Consider the following 17,483-nt stretch of genomic DNA (forward strand, 5'->3'; position numbering starts at 1 on the left):
TGACGATTATAGTTATTGATCTTTGCAATGGACACATCTATAGCCTAGATTTAAGACTGTACTTATCTTGAGAACTCAAAACTCAGACTTGGACAAGCAAACTTGCAGAGATGGATCTGTGCTCATACACAAACAGGACATCTTTATCAGGCAGGGGTATCAGACGTGAGTATCAGATGTGAGTATCAGGCATGGTTATCAGACATGAGTATCAGACATCGGTATCTGGCATGTGTATTAGGCATGAGTATCAGGCACGGGTATCAGGTCTGAGTATCAGGCGTGGGTATCAGGCATGGGTATCAGATGTGAGTATCAGATGTGAGCATCAGGCACGGGTATCAGGTCTGAGTATCAGGCGTGGGTGTCAGGCATGGTTATCACTTATCAGACATGAGTATCAGGCAAGGGTATCAAACATCGCTATCTGGTATGTGTATCAGGCATGGGTTTAAGGCACGGGTATCAGGTCTGAGTATCAGGCGTGGGTATCAGACAAGAGTATCAGATGTGAGTATCAGGAATGAGTATCAGGCAGGGGTATTAGGCGTGGGTATCAGGCATGGATATCGGGAGGAGGAACATGCATGGGTATCAGTCAGACATGGGTATCAGTCATGGGTATCAGTCAGACATGGGTATCAAATATTTTTTTTTTTTCATAGCGCATATAACTTATGCACTTAGATGTAATATGCTTTCAATACTCCATCCTGCTCTAAATGGGCATCCCTAAGTGATATGATGGTGATTATACACAGGAGTGCTTAACTGACCAGTTTGCATGTATATCTGTGTACTAGCCAGCTGTAGTAGGCCTATATCTGTGTACTAGCCAGCTGTAGTAGGCCTATATCTGTGTACTAGCCAGCTCTAGTAGGCCTATATCTGTGTACTAGCCAGCTGTAGTAGGCGCCAACATTAATCTGACAGAGTGTGAGTAAGAAGGTTACACACACAGCATACTGTGGAGGCAGAGCGTGAGCAGAGGGTATGCCAGGATTTCTCACTGATACAGTGGAGGCCGCTGATATGCATTGTAATGAATCAGCACTATGCGAGGTAGAAAGGGGTCTCCATGTATTGAGTTAGACTAGACTTTGAAAGTCAGCAGACCATGTCCTTTAGTCAGTATTATGCCCAACAATACTGCAGATTACACAAACTATGAAGACCCCACAGGTGATGAATACCCCGATCCTTACCTGCATATTTTCCTCCTTTGTTTCTTTGCACAAAGCATGCTGTTAGCATTAATAACGTTAGAAGAGCTACTGCACACATCAGTCCAATGAACCATCCTTGAGTAGAGAGGCCTTGGGATGCATTCGTATACGCTGCAATTTTAAACACAAATAAATAGATCTCATTTCACATTATAGTGTCAAAAAATCTAGTGAGAGGATATACCACAGCTGATCTAAATCAGTACATGAAGTTTATGATGTTTTTTATTTATAATGAGCTGGCATATTACACTGCGCTATACGCTGAGGCGATCATGATACACACAAATGACATACAATTAGGTGAAAAGAAGGTTTAGATGCCCCAAAAGACCATTCCATAACCTAAAAGGTGTGTGTGTGGGATGGGGGGATGCACTCAATACGTAAAGTAGCAGAATAATAGTCATGCAATTGTAGAAAAAGAAATAGGGTAATGATACTAGCCATTTATTTTACCCTTATACTTACCATTTTCTACTACACATAAATACAACTTATTCTACTGCTTTGGGGCACATCAGTATATGGGTCCAGAGAAACCCACATCAGTATATGGGTCCAGAGAAACCCACATCAGTATATGAGTCCAAAGAAACCCACATCAGTATACGGGTCCAGAGAAACCAACATCAGTATATGGGTCCAGAGAAACCCACATCAGTATATGAGTCCAGAGAAACCCACATCAGTATACGGGTCCAGAGAAACCCACATCAGTATACAGGTCCAGAGAAACCTACATCAGTATACGGGTCCAGAGAAACCCACATCAGTATATGAGTCCAAAGAAACCCACATCAGTATACGGGTCCAGAGAAACCCATATCAGTATACGGGTCCAGAGAAACCTACATCAGTATACAGGTCCAGAGAAACCCATATCAGTATACGGGTCCAGAGAAACCTACATCAGTATACAGGTCCAGAGAAACCTACATCAGTATACGGGTCCAGAGAAACCCACATCAGTATATGAGTCCAAAGAAACCCACATCAGTATACGGGTCCAGAGAAACCCATATCAGTATACGGGTCCAGAGAAACCTACATCAGTATACAGGTCCAGAGAAACCTACATCAGTATACGGGTCCAGAGAAACCCACATCAGTATACGGGTCCAGAGAAACCCACATCAGTATATGGATCCAGAGAAACCCACATCAGTATGCGGGTCCAGAGAAACCTACATCAGTATATGGGTCCAGAGAAACCCACATCAGTATATGGGTCCAGAGAAACCCACATCAGTATATGGATCCAGAGAAACCCACATCAGTATACGAGTCCAGAGAAACCCACATCAGTATATCATACCTCCCAACTTTTGAAAACTGGGTAGCGGGACTTTGTTCGCGTGCAAATAATAGTGGGCGTGATCTCTGGTCCACTGAGGCCATGCCTGCGGTGCGTGGCATTTTGGGGCGTGACCATGGTGCGTGCAACGTCCCCATTTCTCATAATGCAGGAGACTAGCCCACACGCCCCCACCCTCTTCCTGCACTGCAGAACAGTGCTGACAGAGTGGTCCCACAACTTCTCCCCTACGTCCACGGGACACTGTGGCCGTGGTTTGGATAGCGAGACACTAGCTGAAAACCGGGACTGTCTCGCTGAAGTTGGGATGGTTGGGAGGTATTGTATGGGGGTCCAGAGAAACCCACATCAGTGTATGGGTCCAGAGAAACCCACATCAATATACAGGTAAAGAGAAACCCAATTCAGCTAAGAGCAAACTGAATCTATTTTGATTTATTCATGCAGCAATTTCTTGTCCATTTACAAGCCATACAGGAAATGTATATGTATAGTTCAGGCTACTTTGTCATTATGCCACTGCTTCAGCCCTATAAAGTAATATTCAGGGCTGTAACTTGTATATCTGTGTGCGACTGAGTCTCTGACTCTGCATACAATGTTCTACAAAGTAGCAGCTGCAGCTTTTTTCCAATACAAGTTCCGTTCTGCTCTGTATACAGACTCAGGGCCTAATTCAGACTTGATCGCAGCAGCAAAATATTCCACTAATGGTCAAAACCATGTGCACTGCAGGTGGGGCAGATATAACACGTGCAGAGAGAGTTAGATTTGGGTGGGTTATTTTGTTTCTGTGCGGGGTAAATACTGCCTGCTTTATTTTTACACTGCAATTTAGATTTCATTTTGAACACACCCCACCCAAATCTAACTCTCTCTGCACATGTTATATCTGCCGCACCTGCACTGCATATGGTTTTGCCCATTAGAGAAAAATGTTGCTGCTGCGATCAGGTCTGAATTAGGCTCTCAGTTATACACAATATACTAGTGTTGCATATCAAATGAATCAGCACAGTCTCCTGGTGTCTCCGTCCTGATCACATCATGCTGTGACTATGATGCATTTTCGGCAAAAAAGACGTCTAACACCAAGAGAGTTGCACGGGAACTTGCGGCTCACTCATGCCAGGCATCTCACGCTTTGTGGCGTATGGAGGCTAGATGTATGAGGACAAATCTGTATCTATAAAATCCTTGATGTTCAACAGTCCATGGTAAGACAAATCTACATATATAAAAGCCAAAAACCTCTGACTGACTCACTGACTTATCACAAAAGCTCCGGAACCATGAGGACTAGGAACTTGACATTTGGACAGTAGCTTCGTTTTGTGACGTAAGCACCCAATAAGAAGAGATGTGTCTAAATTCCACCCCCAATGTGGTGAAAAATTATAAAATTAAAATTTTTGCATACAAACGTTACCAAATTAAGTGCCTAAGTACCTGTTGTGCTGCGAGGGACACGTGCCGACGAGGTGAAGGCACACCTCAAGCCATACTACATATGGCCAAGAGTCAACGTCCTTTCCTTGAGGACAATATGTGAGTGCACCTTAAAGGCGACTTGAAAGCAGAGGAGTTTTCTGAATTACTTCTGAAAATAGGGAATGGCAATTTGTTGGAGGAGGGGAGAAGAGTCCGTATTCCGGAAAACCTCTGTGATTTAGTCTACGACTTGAACGCTTTGACTGAGAGGATCTACCCGGCCTTGAATGAGAATGGAGGTAAAAGCTACTCTTGGCTGAGGGAGAAGGCTTTTCTCACTCCAACAAATAACTCAGCAGTTAATATCAACAACACTCTGTTGAAGAAGCTAGCTACTAATTTGGCTAGGTACGAGTCGGTTGATTCCGTGGTGGAGGTCACTACTCATTGCCCTATAGTTTTTGCATACTCTGAACCCACCCGGAATACCATCTCCTGTACTCTATCAAAAGGGCAGCGCCCCCCATAATGCTTTTACGCAACTTCAATCCACCAAAACTGTGCAGTGGTACCAGGCTGCAGGTGAAGACTCTGCCCAAACATGTAATTGAAGCGTCAAAATTCACAGGCGTCGGCCACCTGAGTGCATTGAGACTTCTCTTTTTCTCCTATGAGCACTTTCTATATACAGTTGATGGCTTTTTAAGTATACAGTATATGTGTTTTTATTAATGCATTATATTTCTATGTATATTTATTGGTGCACCTGTTTTGGGTGGTCTTCAGTATGCCGACTATAGGGATCCCGGCGCACAGTATACCGGCGCCGGAATCCCGACAGCCGGCATACCAAGACTTTTTCTCCCTCGTGGGGGTCCACGACCCCCCTGGAGTGAGAATAAAATAGCGTGGCGCGCCACTGTGCCCGCAGCGTGGCGAGCGCAGCGAGCCTGCAAGGGGCTCATTTGCGCTCGCCACGCTGTCGGTATGCCGGCGGTTGGGCTCCCGGCGCCGGTATGCTGGTCGCCGGGAGCCCGGCCGCCGGCATACCATACTACACCCCCTGTTTTATATGATAGTGCCTTTGTTTAAATTACATTTTTTATTATATACCACTATACAGGTGTTATTTGTGCATAATTAAGTGCCACTTGAAATTTGTGCAAACCTCTTATTGCAGTGGCTGCTGATCTGCATATTTGCAGACTAATGATAATCTACACAGCGCCTGTTTACATTTTTTTTGTCGGCCAGGGAGAAACTGTCTTCATACCACTGATCCCATTAGACTGCAATCTCCAGTTCAAACGGCTGCAGTTCCTGGTAAAGGTCTGCTACGCCATTAACAAAGCTCAGGGGCACAGTTTGAGAGTGGCTGGTGTGGATCTGAGGAGTAACTGCTTCTCCCATGGCCAGTTGAATTGAATATTGCCTGTTCCCGAGTCAGCTCCTCTGACTGCCTGGCCATTCTCCGGCCTGAAGGAAAGACTAACAGGAAGTGCTTCAAAATTAAAGTTACACGCACAGAAATACTTGAAATTCTGTAGCGAAGGACAGGTATTCAGCTAGTTGTCTATAAAAAAGAATGTTCAGCACTGTTGCCACTATCCCTAGGAGTGGCCGTCCTGCAAAGATGAATGAATATTTACCGACATCTAAAATTTCCTCTCCGGAAGATGGCCGAAGAAGAAAAGTAGGTGGGTGGTGATGGGGGCGGGGCTATACTAATCACATGAACACTGCCGCCTCTCCCCCTCCCCCCTGTGAAGAAATTGACACGATTGGCACATATTTACACAGGGGGCAGGGCCGAATGACCAGATTGCCATAGAGATGACTCATTAGGCCCCGTCCCCTTCTTGGACTGCTGTACTATTCTCCACATTCTGCACACTTCTCTACAGGGGCGTAACTAGACTTTTGTGGGCCCCATAGCAAAATTTTGCAAGGGCTCTCCAGCATTCCGCAAGGACGAAAGGGGATTTGGATCTAAAAATCAGAGGGGGAGGGGTCTAACAGTGGAGGGCGGGACTAGACAGGATGGAGACTGAGGCATCAGTTATACTAATACAGGTTGAGTATCCCATATCCAAATATTCCGAAATACGGAATATTCCGAAATACGGACTTTTTTGAGTAAGAGTGAGATAGTGAAACCTTTGTTTTTTGATGACTCAATGTACACAAACTTTGTTCAATATACAAAGTTATTAAATGACCTTCAGGCTCTGTGTATAAGGTGTATATGAAACATAAATGAATTGTGTGAATGTAGACACACTTTGTTTAATGCAAAAAGTTATAAAAATATTGGCTAAAATGACCTTCAGGCTGTGTGTATAAGGTGTATATGAAACATAAATGCATTCTGTGCTTAGATTTAGGTCCCATCACCATGATATCTCATTATGGTATGCAATTATTCCAAAATACGGAAAAATCCCATATCCAAAATACCTTTGGTCCCAAGCATTTTGGATAAGGGATACTCAACCTGTATATGTGTGTGTGTATATATATATATATATATATATATATATATATTATATTGCAGTGGAGGAGAGAAGGGAATCCTGCTTGCTGAAGATCGTCTGTGATAAGCTTCTACTCAGGGCCGCCCAAGCCAAATTATTCTCGTTAGCGAATATATACTTTGGCACCCCTTAGTGGAATATATAGGGGCATGATCACAGAATAGTTCTTATTCACATTACACATTGTACCAGGTCCAGGGGCGCACTAGCACACACACACACACACACACATTGTACACACACACACACACACACACACACACACACACACACACACACACACACATTGTACACACACACACACACACACACACACACACACACACACACACACACACACATTGTACAGGGTCCAGGGGCACACTGACACACACACACACACACACACACACACACACACACACACACACACATTGTACAAGGTCCAGGGGCATACTGACACACACACACACACACACACACACACACACACACACACACACACACACACATTGTACAAGATCCAGGGGCACTCTGGCACACATGCACACACACACACACACACACACACACACACACACATTTTACAGGGTCCAGGGGCACACTGACACACACACACACACACACACACACACACACACACACACACACACACACACACACACATTGTACAGGGTCCAGGGGCACACTGACACACACACACACACACACACACACACACACACACACACACACACACACACTGTACAGGGTCCAGGGGCACACACACACACACACACACACACACACACACACACACACACACACACACACACACATTGTGCAGGGTCCAGGGGAACACTGACAGACACACACACACACACACACACAAACACACACACACACACACACACACATTGTACAGAGTCCAGGGGCACACTGACATAAACACACGTTGTACAGGGTCCAGGGGCACGCTGACACACACACATACATTGTACAGGGTCCAGAGGCACACTGACACACACACATATTGTACAAGCTCCAGGGGCACACACACACACACACACACACACACACACACACACACACACACACACACACACACACACACACATTGTACAGGGTCCAGGGGGGGGGGGCACACTGACACACACACACACACACACACACACACACATTGTCCAGGGGCACACTGATACACACACACACACACACACACACACACACACACACACACACACACACATTGTACAGGGTTCAGGGGCACACTAACACACACACATACACATATTGTACAAGCTCCAGGGGCACACTGTCTCTCACTCACACACACACACACACACACACACACACACACACACACACACACACACACACACACACACACACATTGTACAGGGTCTAGGGGCACACTGACACACACACACACACACACACACACATTGTACAGGGTCCATTGGCACACTGACACACACACACACACACACACACACACACACACACACACACACACACACACTGTACAGGGTCCAGGGGCACACTGACAGACACACACATTGTACAGGGGCACACTGACACACACATTGTACAGGGTCCAGGGGCACGCTGACAGACACACACACATACACACTGTCCCCCTCCCCCGTCTCCCCATACTGTATTTCCACCCTCACCCTCTGCCCTGCTGGTGTTTTTAAATGGGTCAGTGGGGCCCGGGAGCCAGCAGCGCCACATGTGATCCGGGCCGGTTTCAGGAGATGGCTCCCTTGTACCGCACTGGCACTGCAGCTCAGCGTCTGTTCCTAAATACAGCACTGAGATACAGTACACATGTGAGGGGCGCACACAACCCCCTCCCCCCATCCCTGAACGAATAGTACCTCTAGCCGGCTGCGGTTGTCCTTGCACCTTCATGCAGGCCACTGGGGCCCGGGAACCGGGAGGCAGCAGCGTCGGGTTGTGATGTGGCCGGTGGTAGGAGATGGCGCTCTTGAGGGAATAGCACTGTAAGCGACTGTGTACTTTACCTAATGGGTTGGCTGCCGAGTGACACCTCCACACACACACCTATAATGATGTAGCTGAGCGGCACATTCCGGCTCTGGGAAGGGGTAGTGGGATCAACAGCAGTGGAGCACAGCGACCGGCCAACAAGGCTGCCTGTACAGCAGCAGCTCCTCCTGCTCCCCGCGCACCACATAGGCATGTAGAGGAACAGGAGCTCTGTAGTGAAGCCGCGTAACTAACTTGGTGTAGGGGGAGCAGCGGGTCCCGGGCCCCTGTGACAGCCTGGGCCCCATAGCAGCCGCATCCCCTCACCTATGGTAGCTACTCCACTGCTTTCAAAAAAGTGGGCAGAATGTGGGAGGGGTGCCCACTCTTCCGTGGGACTACTCGAAAAATCAGGGGGGCTCCCACAGAAACCAGGAGAGTAGGCAAGTCTGGCATTCTGGCAATTGTGGTGTTCTAAGCGCCAGCATGCCCTGTCAACCCTTAAAACTAGACATGACAGGACTAGCTGGAACTTGTGTTTCACCAGTAAATGTATTAAATATTAAATCTATTAATAGCTCTTTGTTATTGACACTAAGGCTGATTATAACCAGGAAAGAGATTTTAAGTGGGCCCAACCCGCCTGGGGAAGCCGCTGATGCCAACTGGCGTAGCGCTGGCTGGAACCTTTCCTAGCTGAAAAAACCTAGTGCTGGTTAGTGGGAAATTAGAGTGACCCCAGGCTTTTTGTCCCACTGATTTCTTTACAACTAGCCTTGGTTTAAAGGCCTAGGGCTGGTTATCAATGTGGGGCATAAACCACACTTTTTTAAAAATAAATAAATATTATCAATGAGTAGCCCCAAATCTTTTTCCAACTCTGTTTCCCCTAGGCGTTCCCCATTTAATATGTAGGTTGCGAGTTTATTTTTAGTCCCGAAATGCATAACCTTGCATTTGTCTGTATTGAACCTCATTTTCCATTTAGACACCCAGAGTTCAAGTTTAGATAGATAATTCTGCAAGGACTCCACATCCAATTCTGAGTTAATTACCTTACACAGTTTAGTATCATCTGCAAAGATTGACACTGTGCTTTCCAGGCCTATTTCTAGGTCTTTGATAAATATGTTGAACAGTAGTGGTCCGAGTACGGACCCTTGTGGTATTCCGCTGACTACTGGGGACCAGGTTGAGGACTTCCCGTTGACCACTACTCGCTGTACCCTGCTATCCAACCAGTTGCTTATCCATGAGCAATAGTTTTTCCTAGGCCAATCTCCTTTAATTTTATCATCAGTCTCCTGTGAGAGACTGTATTGAAGGCTTTTGCAAAATCTAGGAAGACCACATCCACTGCTTTTCCTTGATCAAGATTATTGCTTGTAGAAGCTAATTAAGTTAGTCTGACATGACCTGTCCCTCACAAACCCATGCTGGTTCTTGCTAATAATCCTAGCGGACTGTAGATACTCCTATATGCTGTCCCTTAGAATTCCTTCCAATATTTTCCCCACTATAGATGTCAAACTAACTGGTCTGTAGTTTCCCGGAAGATTTTTGGATTCCTTTTTAAATAATGGCACTACCTCAGCTAAACGCCAATCCTTCAGTACCATGCCTGATCTAACTGAACTATTGAAAATCAAGTATAGGGGTCATGCTAGTTGTGAACTAAACTCCATAAGAACCCTTGGGTGAAGTCCATCAGTACCAGGTGATTTATTAATCTTAATTTTGCTTAGTCTCTCCCGGACTACTTCTTCGCTTAAACAAGTATCTAACCATGAATCATTACTGCCACAATTATTATGCTCTACTCCCACCATCAGTTCTTCTCTGGTGAAAACTGATGAAAAGAATTTGTTCAGTATTTCCGCTTTTATTTCGTCATCATTTATCAATTCTCCTAATTCATCTTTTAATGGACCTATATTCTCCTTTTTTAACCTTTTACCGTTTATGTATTTAAAAAACTTTTTAGGATTGGTTTTACTCTCTATAGCGATTTGCTTTTCATTTTCCATTTTAGCTGCATTTATTGCTTTTTTGCATTTCTTATTCCTTGTAATACTTGAAAGACTCCTCCTTTCCATTAGATTTAAATGCTTTGAAAGCCTGCTTTTTTTTATCCATTTCTGCCTTAACCTTCTTGTTAAGCCACATCGGTTTGAGTTTACTACTCCTGCGTTTACTGCCCATGGGAATAAATTTATGAATATTGCTATCCAGCAACCCTTTTAAAACATCCCACATTTCCGAAGTGTTCTTGTTATTAAACAGAACCTCCCACTCTATGTCGTTAAGTGCACATCTAAGCATACTGGAATTAGCCTTCCTAAAGTTAAAAGTTTTGGTGGAACCCCTGTATCAATGTTTCCTGAAACTGATGTCGAATGTGATCATATAGTGATCACTGTTACCCAAAGTCTCCCAAACTTTAGTGTTTGATATAATGTCCACATTATTAGTAATTACTAGATCCAGGGTAGTTTTACCCGTAGTTGGGTCCTCGACTAATTGAGACAAGTAGTGATCCTTTAACATATTTAAGAACCTGTTGCCCCTCACTTTAGCACATGAATCGTTACTCCAGTTTATATCCGGGTAATTAAAATCCCCAATCACAAGGATGTCCCCCAATCCCGCAGCCGTTTTAGCATTTTCTAACACTAGGGAAACTAGGAAATCTGTGTTATCTATGTTCTATTTAAAGGGTCTGTCAGGAATTATTTGACTGCCCCTCATTTAGCAAAATAAATGGGGTATGGAGGAGGGGAGATTGGGTACACTAAACCCAAGAACTGAATTCTGCTGTAGCGCACAGTGCAATGCTATATGGCTTCCAGGTTCAGGTAGCATGGTGGGTTTTATTATAAGGAATCTATCTTATTTGCTAGAACAAAAAGGGTTCCTGCCATAAAATTCTGGCAGTGGGGGTGAGCGCAACAAAGCCCATTGCAAGCTTGCTGCGCTCGCCATGCAGCGGGTTCGGTGGCTTGCTGCGCTCGCAACAAGTCCTATTCCCACTCTGTGGGTGTCGTGGACACCCAGGAGTGGGAATAGTCCATGTTAGTTGGCATGCCGACTGTCGGGCTTTTCCCCGTTCAGGATTCCGGTGGCGGCAGTACAGTATATAGTGACCGGCGGTCACATAACCACTTCCCGAACAAAACACACACATATATATAATATATATCTAGTAAGTCGATCATGCCCAACAGGCCTAGACTTCTTCATATAATATCTAACAATCTGGAGAGACTTCCACTAGATACAGGCTACCAGTGGAAACTTTAGTTCTAATTATATTTAAAATAAAATAGGTTAATTCAGCAAGTACAGGATCAGAAGAGAAGCAGATGAGTATAATAGCAATTCCTTGCAATCTAGCTGGCATTAAGCATTGTAAAGACAAAATCACGTCCTAGACACATAATAAGCGTAAGCACAAACCTATAGCAGGAACTTTGGCAGCGAGAACAGGAGTGTGAGCTGGGGAAGAAGAGATAGTAGAGAATTCTGAAAAAGAAAGGAAAGAATTTGCTTATATTCTTAACTAAGAACACACAGCGGCTTTCTCGTCACTGAAGTGGTTTCTCATATTCACATTAATATAACTGCTGCAGACAATGCTATGGTCTGCAAAATATAGTTTCATCTTATCAGAATATACAGCACAATAATTAATAATACCAGAGAATAATTCAATTATAAAGGCTATTGTAACTAGGAATGCCAATACTATTACTACCCCAATTTTGTAATCCCGGAGTTGAAAAAACTCAAAATTCCAGGATTGTCAAGATTGAACTGTACGCTGATGTCACTACCCCCCATCCCCCTTGCTGGTTTTCCTGTCCAGGACCCCATTGGCATCCCTCTACCCCCCCTTCTTTCACTTACCATGGTCACAAAGTGGTTGTCAGAAAGAGCTTCTTTTGTTGGCAGTGAGCGTTTTCCAGGCCTCTCCCAGGCTCAGCTTTAGTAGAAGAACGGGAGTCCTATGATGCAGATGCTCTTAGTCACTGGCTGGGAGAGTGGCGCACAGTGGTGATGTCACTGCGCAGTGCACTTCCAGCCTATCAGTGAGAGTAACTGCATCATGGGAGAGCCTGAGAGGACCAGATAAAGCGACCAGAACCAGGAAGGTAAGTGCACACAGCCCAATCCAAGGTGTGTTTTGAATCCCTTAACACCCAAGATTTAATTGTATTTTTGGGATTCGAAAACCTCTGGGATTGACTTGCTGAATTGTTAACTCATTCAGACATAAAATTCCATGGACGAAAATTCAAAACTGAGCACAGGCCAAGAATGCCTCTCCAGGGGGAAAATTTAACAAAAGATCAATTTTGATGTAAATTGATCACATTGATAAACATTGATGTTGAGTTTCAGTGTCATTTAATCACACATTTCATAAAATGTTTCATCTTGGTAGTAAATGTGCAATTTATACCTGGGAACACAACATCAATGTTGATTTATATAAATCAATGTTGATTTATTTAAATCAATCAACATCAGTCTTTAGTAAATTTCCCCCTTGGATGTGGACTAACACAACAATGGAGACAAGGGAAAAAATTGTGTAAGAAAGAATAGGCATAATAAGTACAGAAGCTGGAGAGGAGAATCACTTGAGAATAAAATGCCAGGGAGATAAGCTAGGGAAACCTGAAGCACATCTAGTCCCTAAACAGGCCTAGCAAGCAGATGATTTGGTCTGGTTTATTTTTAAACTCCTTCATTCCCTAAGCTAGGTCTTGTAGAGTAGTTGTATCTCAGTGAGGGCCATGGCCTAAACAAACTGTAGTAAGTAGACTTGTATGTGAACCCAAAGTGTAGCTAGGGATTGGTGCTGGCTAGATAAGAGGCAGACAGTATAAAGGGCCGGAATGATGAGCTGCACTACGGCAATACACAGGTCACTATATTCACTAAGCAATAGGTGACTAAATATGGCATTCCCAACCTCAGTCCTCAAGGCACACTAATAGACCACGGGTGAAATTTACTAAAGGTCGATTTTTGTCAATTTGCGTTTTTTTGTGTGAAATAGATGTGATTTTGCAAATCTCTAATTTACTAAGGATTAATTCACATGGAAGTTGAATATCAAATGCGACTTTATACTCCAAATAGCAGAAATTCACCAACGGTGCAAAAATCATCCAAATAACATTGGTATCATTGGAAATTGCAAATATACTAAGAATCGTTTTTGTCAAAATCACTCTACTTCACACCAAAATCGCAATAAAGTCGCGCCTCAATGCACTAAATCAATGCACTGTTTTTTTTTTGAGCATGTTCACATGGAACAACCATTTTTTTGCTTAAAACTAGAGATGAGCGGGTTCGGTTCTTAGAGAACCGAACCCTACCGTACTTCACCATTCGAGCCCAGATCCAAGTCAGGCTCGGGTTTTCCCACCTGACTCGGAAACCAGAACGAGGCAAAACGTCATCATCCCGGATTCTCAAGGGTTTGGATTCCATATAAGGAGCCGCACGTCGCCGCCATTTTCACTCTGGCATTGGAGAGTGTAGAGAGAGGACTGTCTCCGTTCTCTCAGTGTCTGTGTCTTGTGCTGTATTTGTCCAGTCACAGTGGTTGTGTCCTCTTGCTGCCATATGTCCAGTGCAGCTGTATAAGTCCGGTCCAGTGGTGCTGTGTTGTGCTGCATCCGTTCAGTGGTGGTGTATTGTGCTGCATCAGTACAGTGGTAGTGTCCTGTGCATCAGCCATCAGTCATTCCAGTGACCAGTCACAGTGGTATACTCTGCTGCTATATGTCCAGTGCTGCAGTATAATAGTTAATAACAAGTCCCTTACAGGGTTGCTGTGTTGTCCTGCATCAGACCAGTGGTAGTGTCCTGTGCATCAGCCATCAGTCATTCCAGTGACCAGGCAGTCCCAGTGGTATACTCTGCTGCCATATGTCCAGTGCTGCTGTATAATAATTAATAACAATTCCCTTACAGTGTTGCTGTGTTGTCCAGCATCAGACCAGTGGTAGTGTCCTGTGCATCAGTCAGTTCAGTGATCATTCACAGTGGTGGTGTCCTCTGCTGCCATATGCCCAGTGCTGCTGTATAATTAGCTGTGTTGTCCTGCATCAGACCAGTGGTAGTGTACTGTGCATCAGTCAGTCCAGTGACCATTCACAGTGGTGGTGTCCTCTGCTGCCATATGTCCAGTGCTGCTGTATAAATCCAGTCCATTGCAGTGGTGCTGTGTTGTCCTGCATCAGTCTAATGGCGCTGCCATATAAGTTCAGTGGTGCTGTCCTGTGCTGTATATTATTTACTCCAAATAAAGGGGTTATTAATATTTAATCCAAATAATTTTTACAGGGTTTGCCCTGTGAGGTGTAGGGGTACGCTCTCCTGTGCCGCATATTTTGTTATATAACTCCAGAAAAATAATGGAGAACAAACATTTAATAGGGAAAGATCAAGAACCACTTCCTCCTAGTGCTGAAGCTGCTGCTACTAGTCATGACATAGATGATGAAATGCCATCAACGTCGTCTGCCAAGGCTGATGCCCAATGTGATAGTAGAGGGCATGTAAAATTCAAAAAACCAAAGTTCAGTAAAAAAGACCCAAAAAAATAAATTTAAATGGTCTGAGGAGAAACGTAAACTTGCCAATATGCCATTTACGACACAGAGTGACAAGGAACGGCTTAGGCCCTGGCCTATGTTCATGACTAGTGGTTCAGCTTCACATGACGATGGAAGCCCTCAACCTCCATTTTACTATTTAATTCCAGTGATTTGGACGTATAATTCCAGTGATTTTGCCATTTAATTCCAGTGATTTGGACATATAATTCCAGTGATTTGGACGTATAATTCCAGTGATTTGGACGTATAATTCCAGTGATTTTGCAGTATAATTCCAGTGATTTGGACGTATAATTCCAGTGATTTTGAAGTATAATGCCAGTGATTTTGCGGTATAATTCCAGTGATTTTGACGTATAATTCCAGTGATTTTGACGTATAATTCCAGTGATTTTGACGTATAATTCCAGTGATTTGGACATATAATTCCAATGATTTGGACGTATAATTTCAGTAATTTTGCAGTATAATTCCAGTGATTTTGCAGTATAATTCCAGTGATTTTGCCATTTAATTCTAGTGATTTGGACGTATAATTCCAGTGATTTGGATGTATAATTCCAGTGATTTTGCAGTATAATTCCAGTGATTTTGCCATTTAATTCCAGTGATTTGGACGTATAATTCAAGTGATTTGCCATTTAATTCCAGTGATTTGGACGTATAATTCCAGTGATTTTGCCATTTAATTCCAGTGATTTGGATTTATAATTCCAGTGATTTGGACATATAATTCCAGTGGGAATTATTTGTTTCGCTTGGCTTAGTCATACAGCTACCTCATTGCACCTCTTCTACATCTTTGCATGAGGTGTTGTTTGGGGCCTAGTTTTTGAAAAGTGCCATCCTGTCTGACACTGCAGTGCCACTCCTAGATGGGTCAGGTGTTTGTGCCGCACACTTGTGTCGCTTAGCTTAGTCATCCAGCCACCTCAGTGCAACCTTTTGGCCTTAAAACAATATTGTGAGGTGCGAGGTGTTCAGAATAGACTGGAAATGAGTGGAAATTAATGTTATTGAGTTTAATAATACCGTAGGATCAAAATTACCCCCAAATTCAGTGATTTTAGCCATTTTTATGTTTTTTTCAAAAATCATCCAGATCCAAAACCAAAACACGAAAAGGGTGGTTTTGGCAAAACCAAGCCAAAACCAAAACACGTAAGAGGAATTAGAACCAAAACACGAAAAGTGCCAGCCGCACATATCTACTTAAAACCCATCAAAAGCGCCACCAAAAAATCACAAAAATCGCACAAAAAATGCACCTCAATGCACCACTTCCAAAAAAGCAACATGTGAAATCCACAGTAATTAACACAAAGCCAATCAAAATGCTAATAAAAGCCTACCAGCTCACCTGTAGCACTCTCTGCTCTCAGCCGTGGCACAGGCAGGTTATGGAGCCTGGAAGCAGGCAGTGATTTCACGTGCCCTGCACCAGCTTACTGAAAGGGTCCAGGAGCAAGAAACAGAACAGAGGAACCAGCAGGCTGGAATGTGCTGAGGTAATTAGTAGAGATGTGCACCGGAAATTTTTCGGGTTTTGTGTTTTGGTTTTGGGTTCGGTTCCGTGGCCGTGTTTTGGGTTCGAACGCGTTTTGGCAAAACCTCACCGAATTTTTTTTGTCGATTCGGGTGTGTTTTGGATTCGGGTGTTTTTTTTCAAAAAACCCTAAAAAACAGCTTAAATCATAGAATTTGGGGGTCATTTTGATCCCAAAGTATTATTAACCTCAATAACCATAATTTCCACTCATTTTCAGTCTATTCTGAACACCTCACACCTCACAATATTATTTTTAGTCCTAAAATTTGCACCGAGGTCGCTGGTTGACTAAGCTCAGCGACCCAAGTGGCCGACACAAACACCTGGCCCATCTAGGAGTGGCACTGCAGTGTCACGCAGGATGGCCCTTCCAAAAAACACTTCCCAAACAGCACATGACGCAAAGAAAAATGAAAGAAAAAAGAGGTGCAAGATGGAATTGTCCTTGGGCCCTCCCACCCACCCTTATGTTGTATAAACAGGACATGCACACTTTAACCAACCCCTCATTTCAGTGACAGGGTCTGCCACACGACTGTGACTGAAATGACGGTTTGGTTTGGACCCCCACCAAAAAAGAAGCAATTAATCTCTCCTTGCACAAACTGGCTCTACAGAGGCAAGATGTCCACCTCATCATCATCCTCCGATTCATCACCGTGTACATCCCCCTCCTCACAGATTATCAATTCGTCCCCACTGGAATCCACCATCACAGCTCCCTGTGTACTTTGTGGAGGCAATTGCTGCTGGTGAATGTCTCCACGGAGGAATTGATTATAATTCATTTTAATGAACATCATCTTCTCCACATTTTCTGGAAGTAACCTCGTA

At 44.0% G+C, this 17,483-nt stretch overlaps 1 protein-coding gene across 8 annotated transcripts in view; it reads right to left on the bottom strand.

Annotated features, from left to right (window-relative positions):
* Window positions 1-17,483, bottom strand: part of CHL1 (cell adhesion molecule L1 like) — a 464,787-nt gene that overhangs the window by 31,566 nt on the left and 415,738 nt on the right. For 7 of the 8 annotated variants that reach the window (XM_063940640.1, XM_063940638.1, XM_063940639.1 and 4 more), the window contains 2 exons: window positions 11,919-11,984; window positions 1,206-1,337 (listed from right to left, as the gene is read on the bottom strand). In XM_063940640.1, coding sequence (XP_063796710.1) covers window positions 1,206-1,337; window positions 11,919-11,984 — 198 coding nt within the window. The remainder of the gene's footprint in view (window positions 1-1,205; window positions 1,338-11,918; window positions 11,985-17,483) is intronic. The other variant, XM_063940643.1, reaches the window with a different exon arrangement.

Source organism: Pseudophryne corroboree, chromosome 9 (genome assembly GCF_028390025.1).
Source record: "Pseudophryne corroboree isolate aPseCor3 chromosome 9, aPseCor3.hap2, whole genome shotgun sequence".
NCBI classification, from domain to species: domain Eukaryota; kingdom Metazoa; phylum Chordata; class Amphibia; order Anura; family Myobatrachidae; genus Pseudophryne; species Pseudophryne corroboree.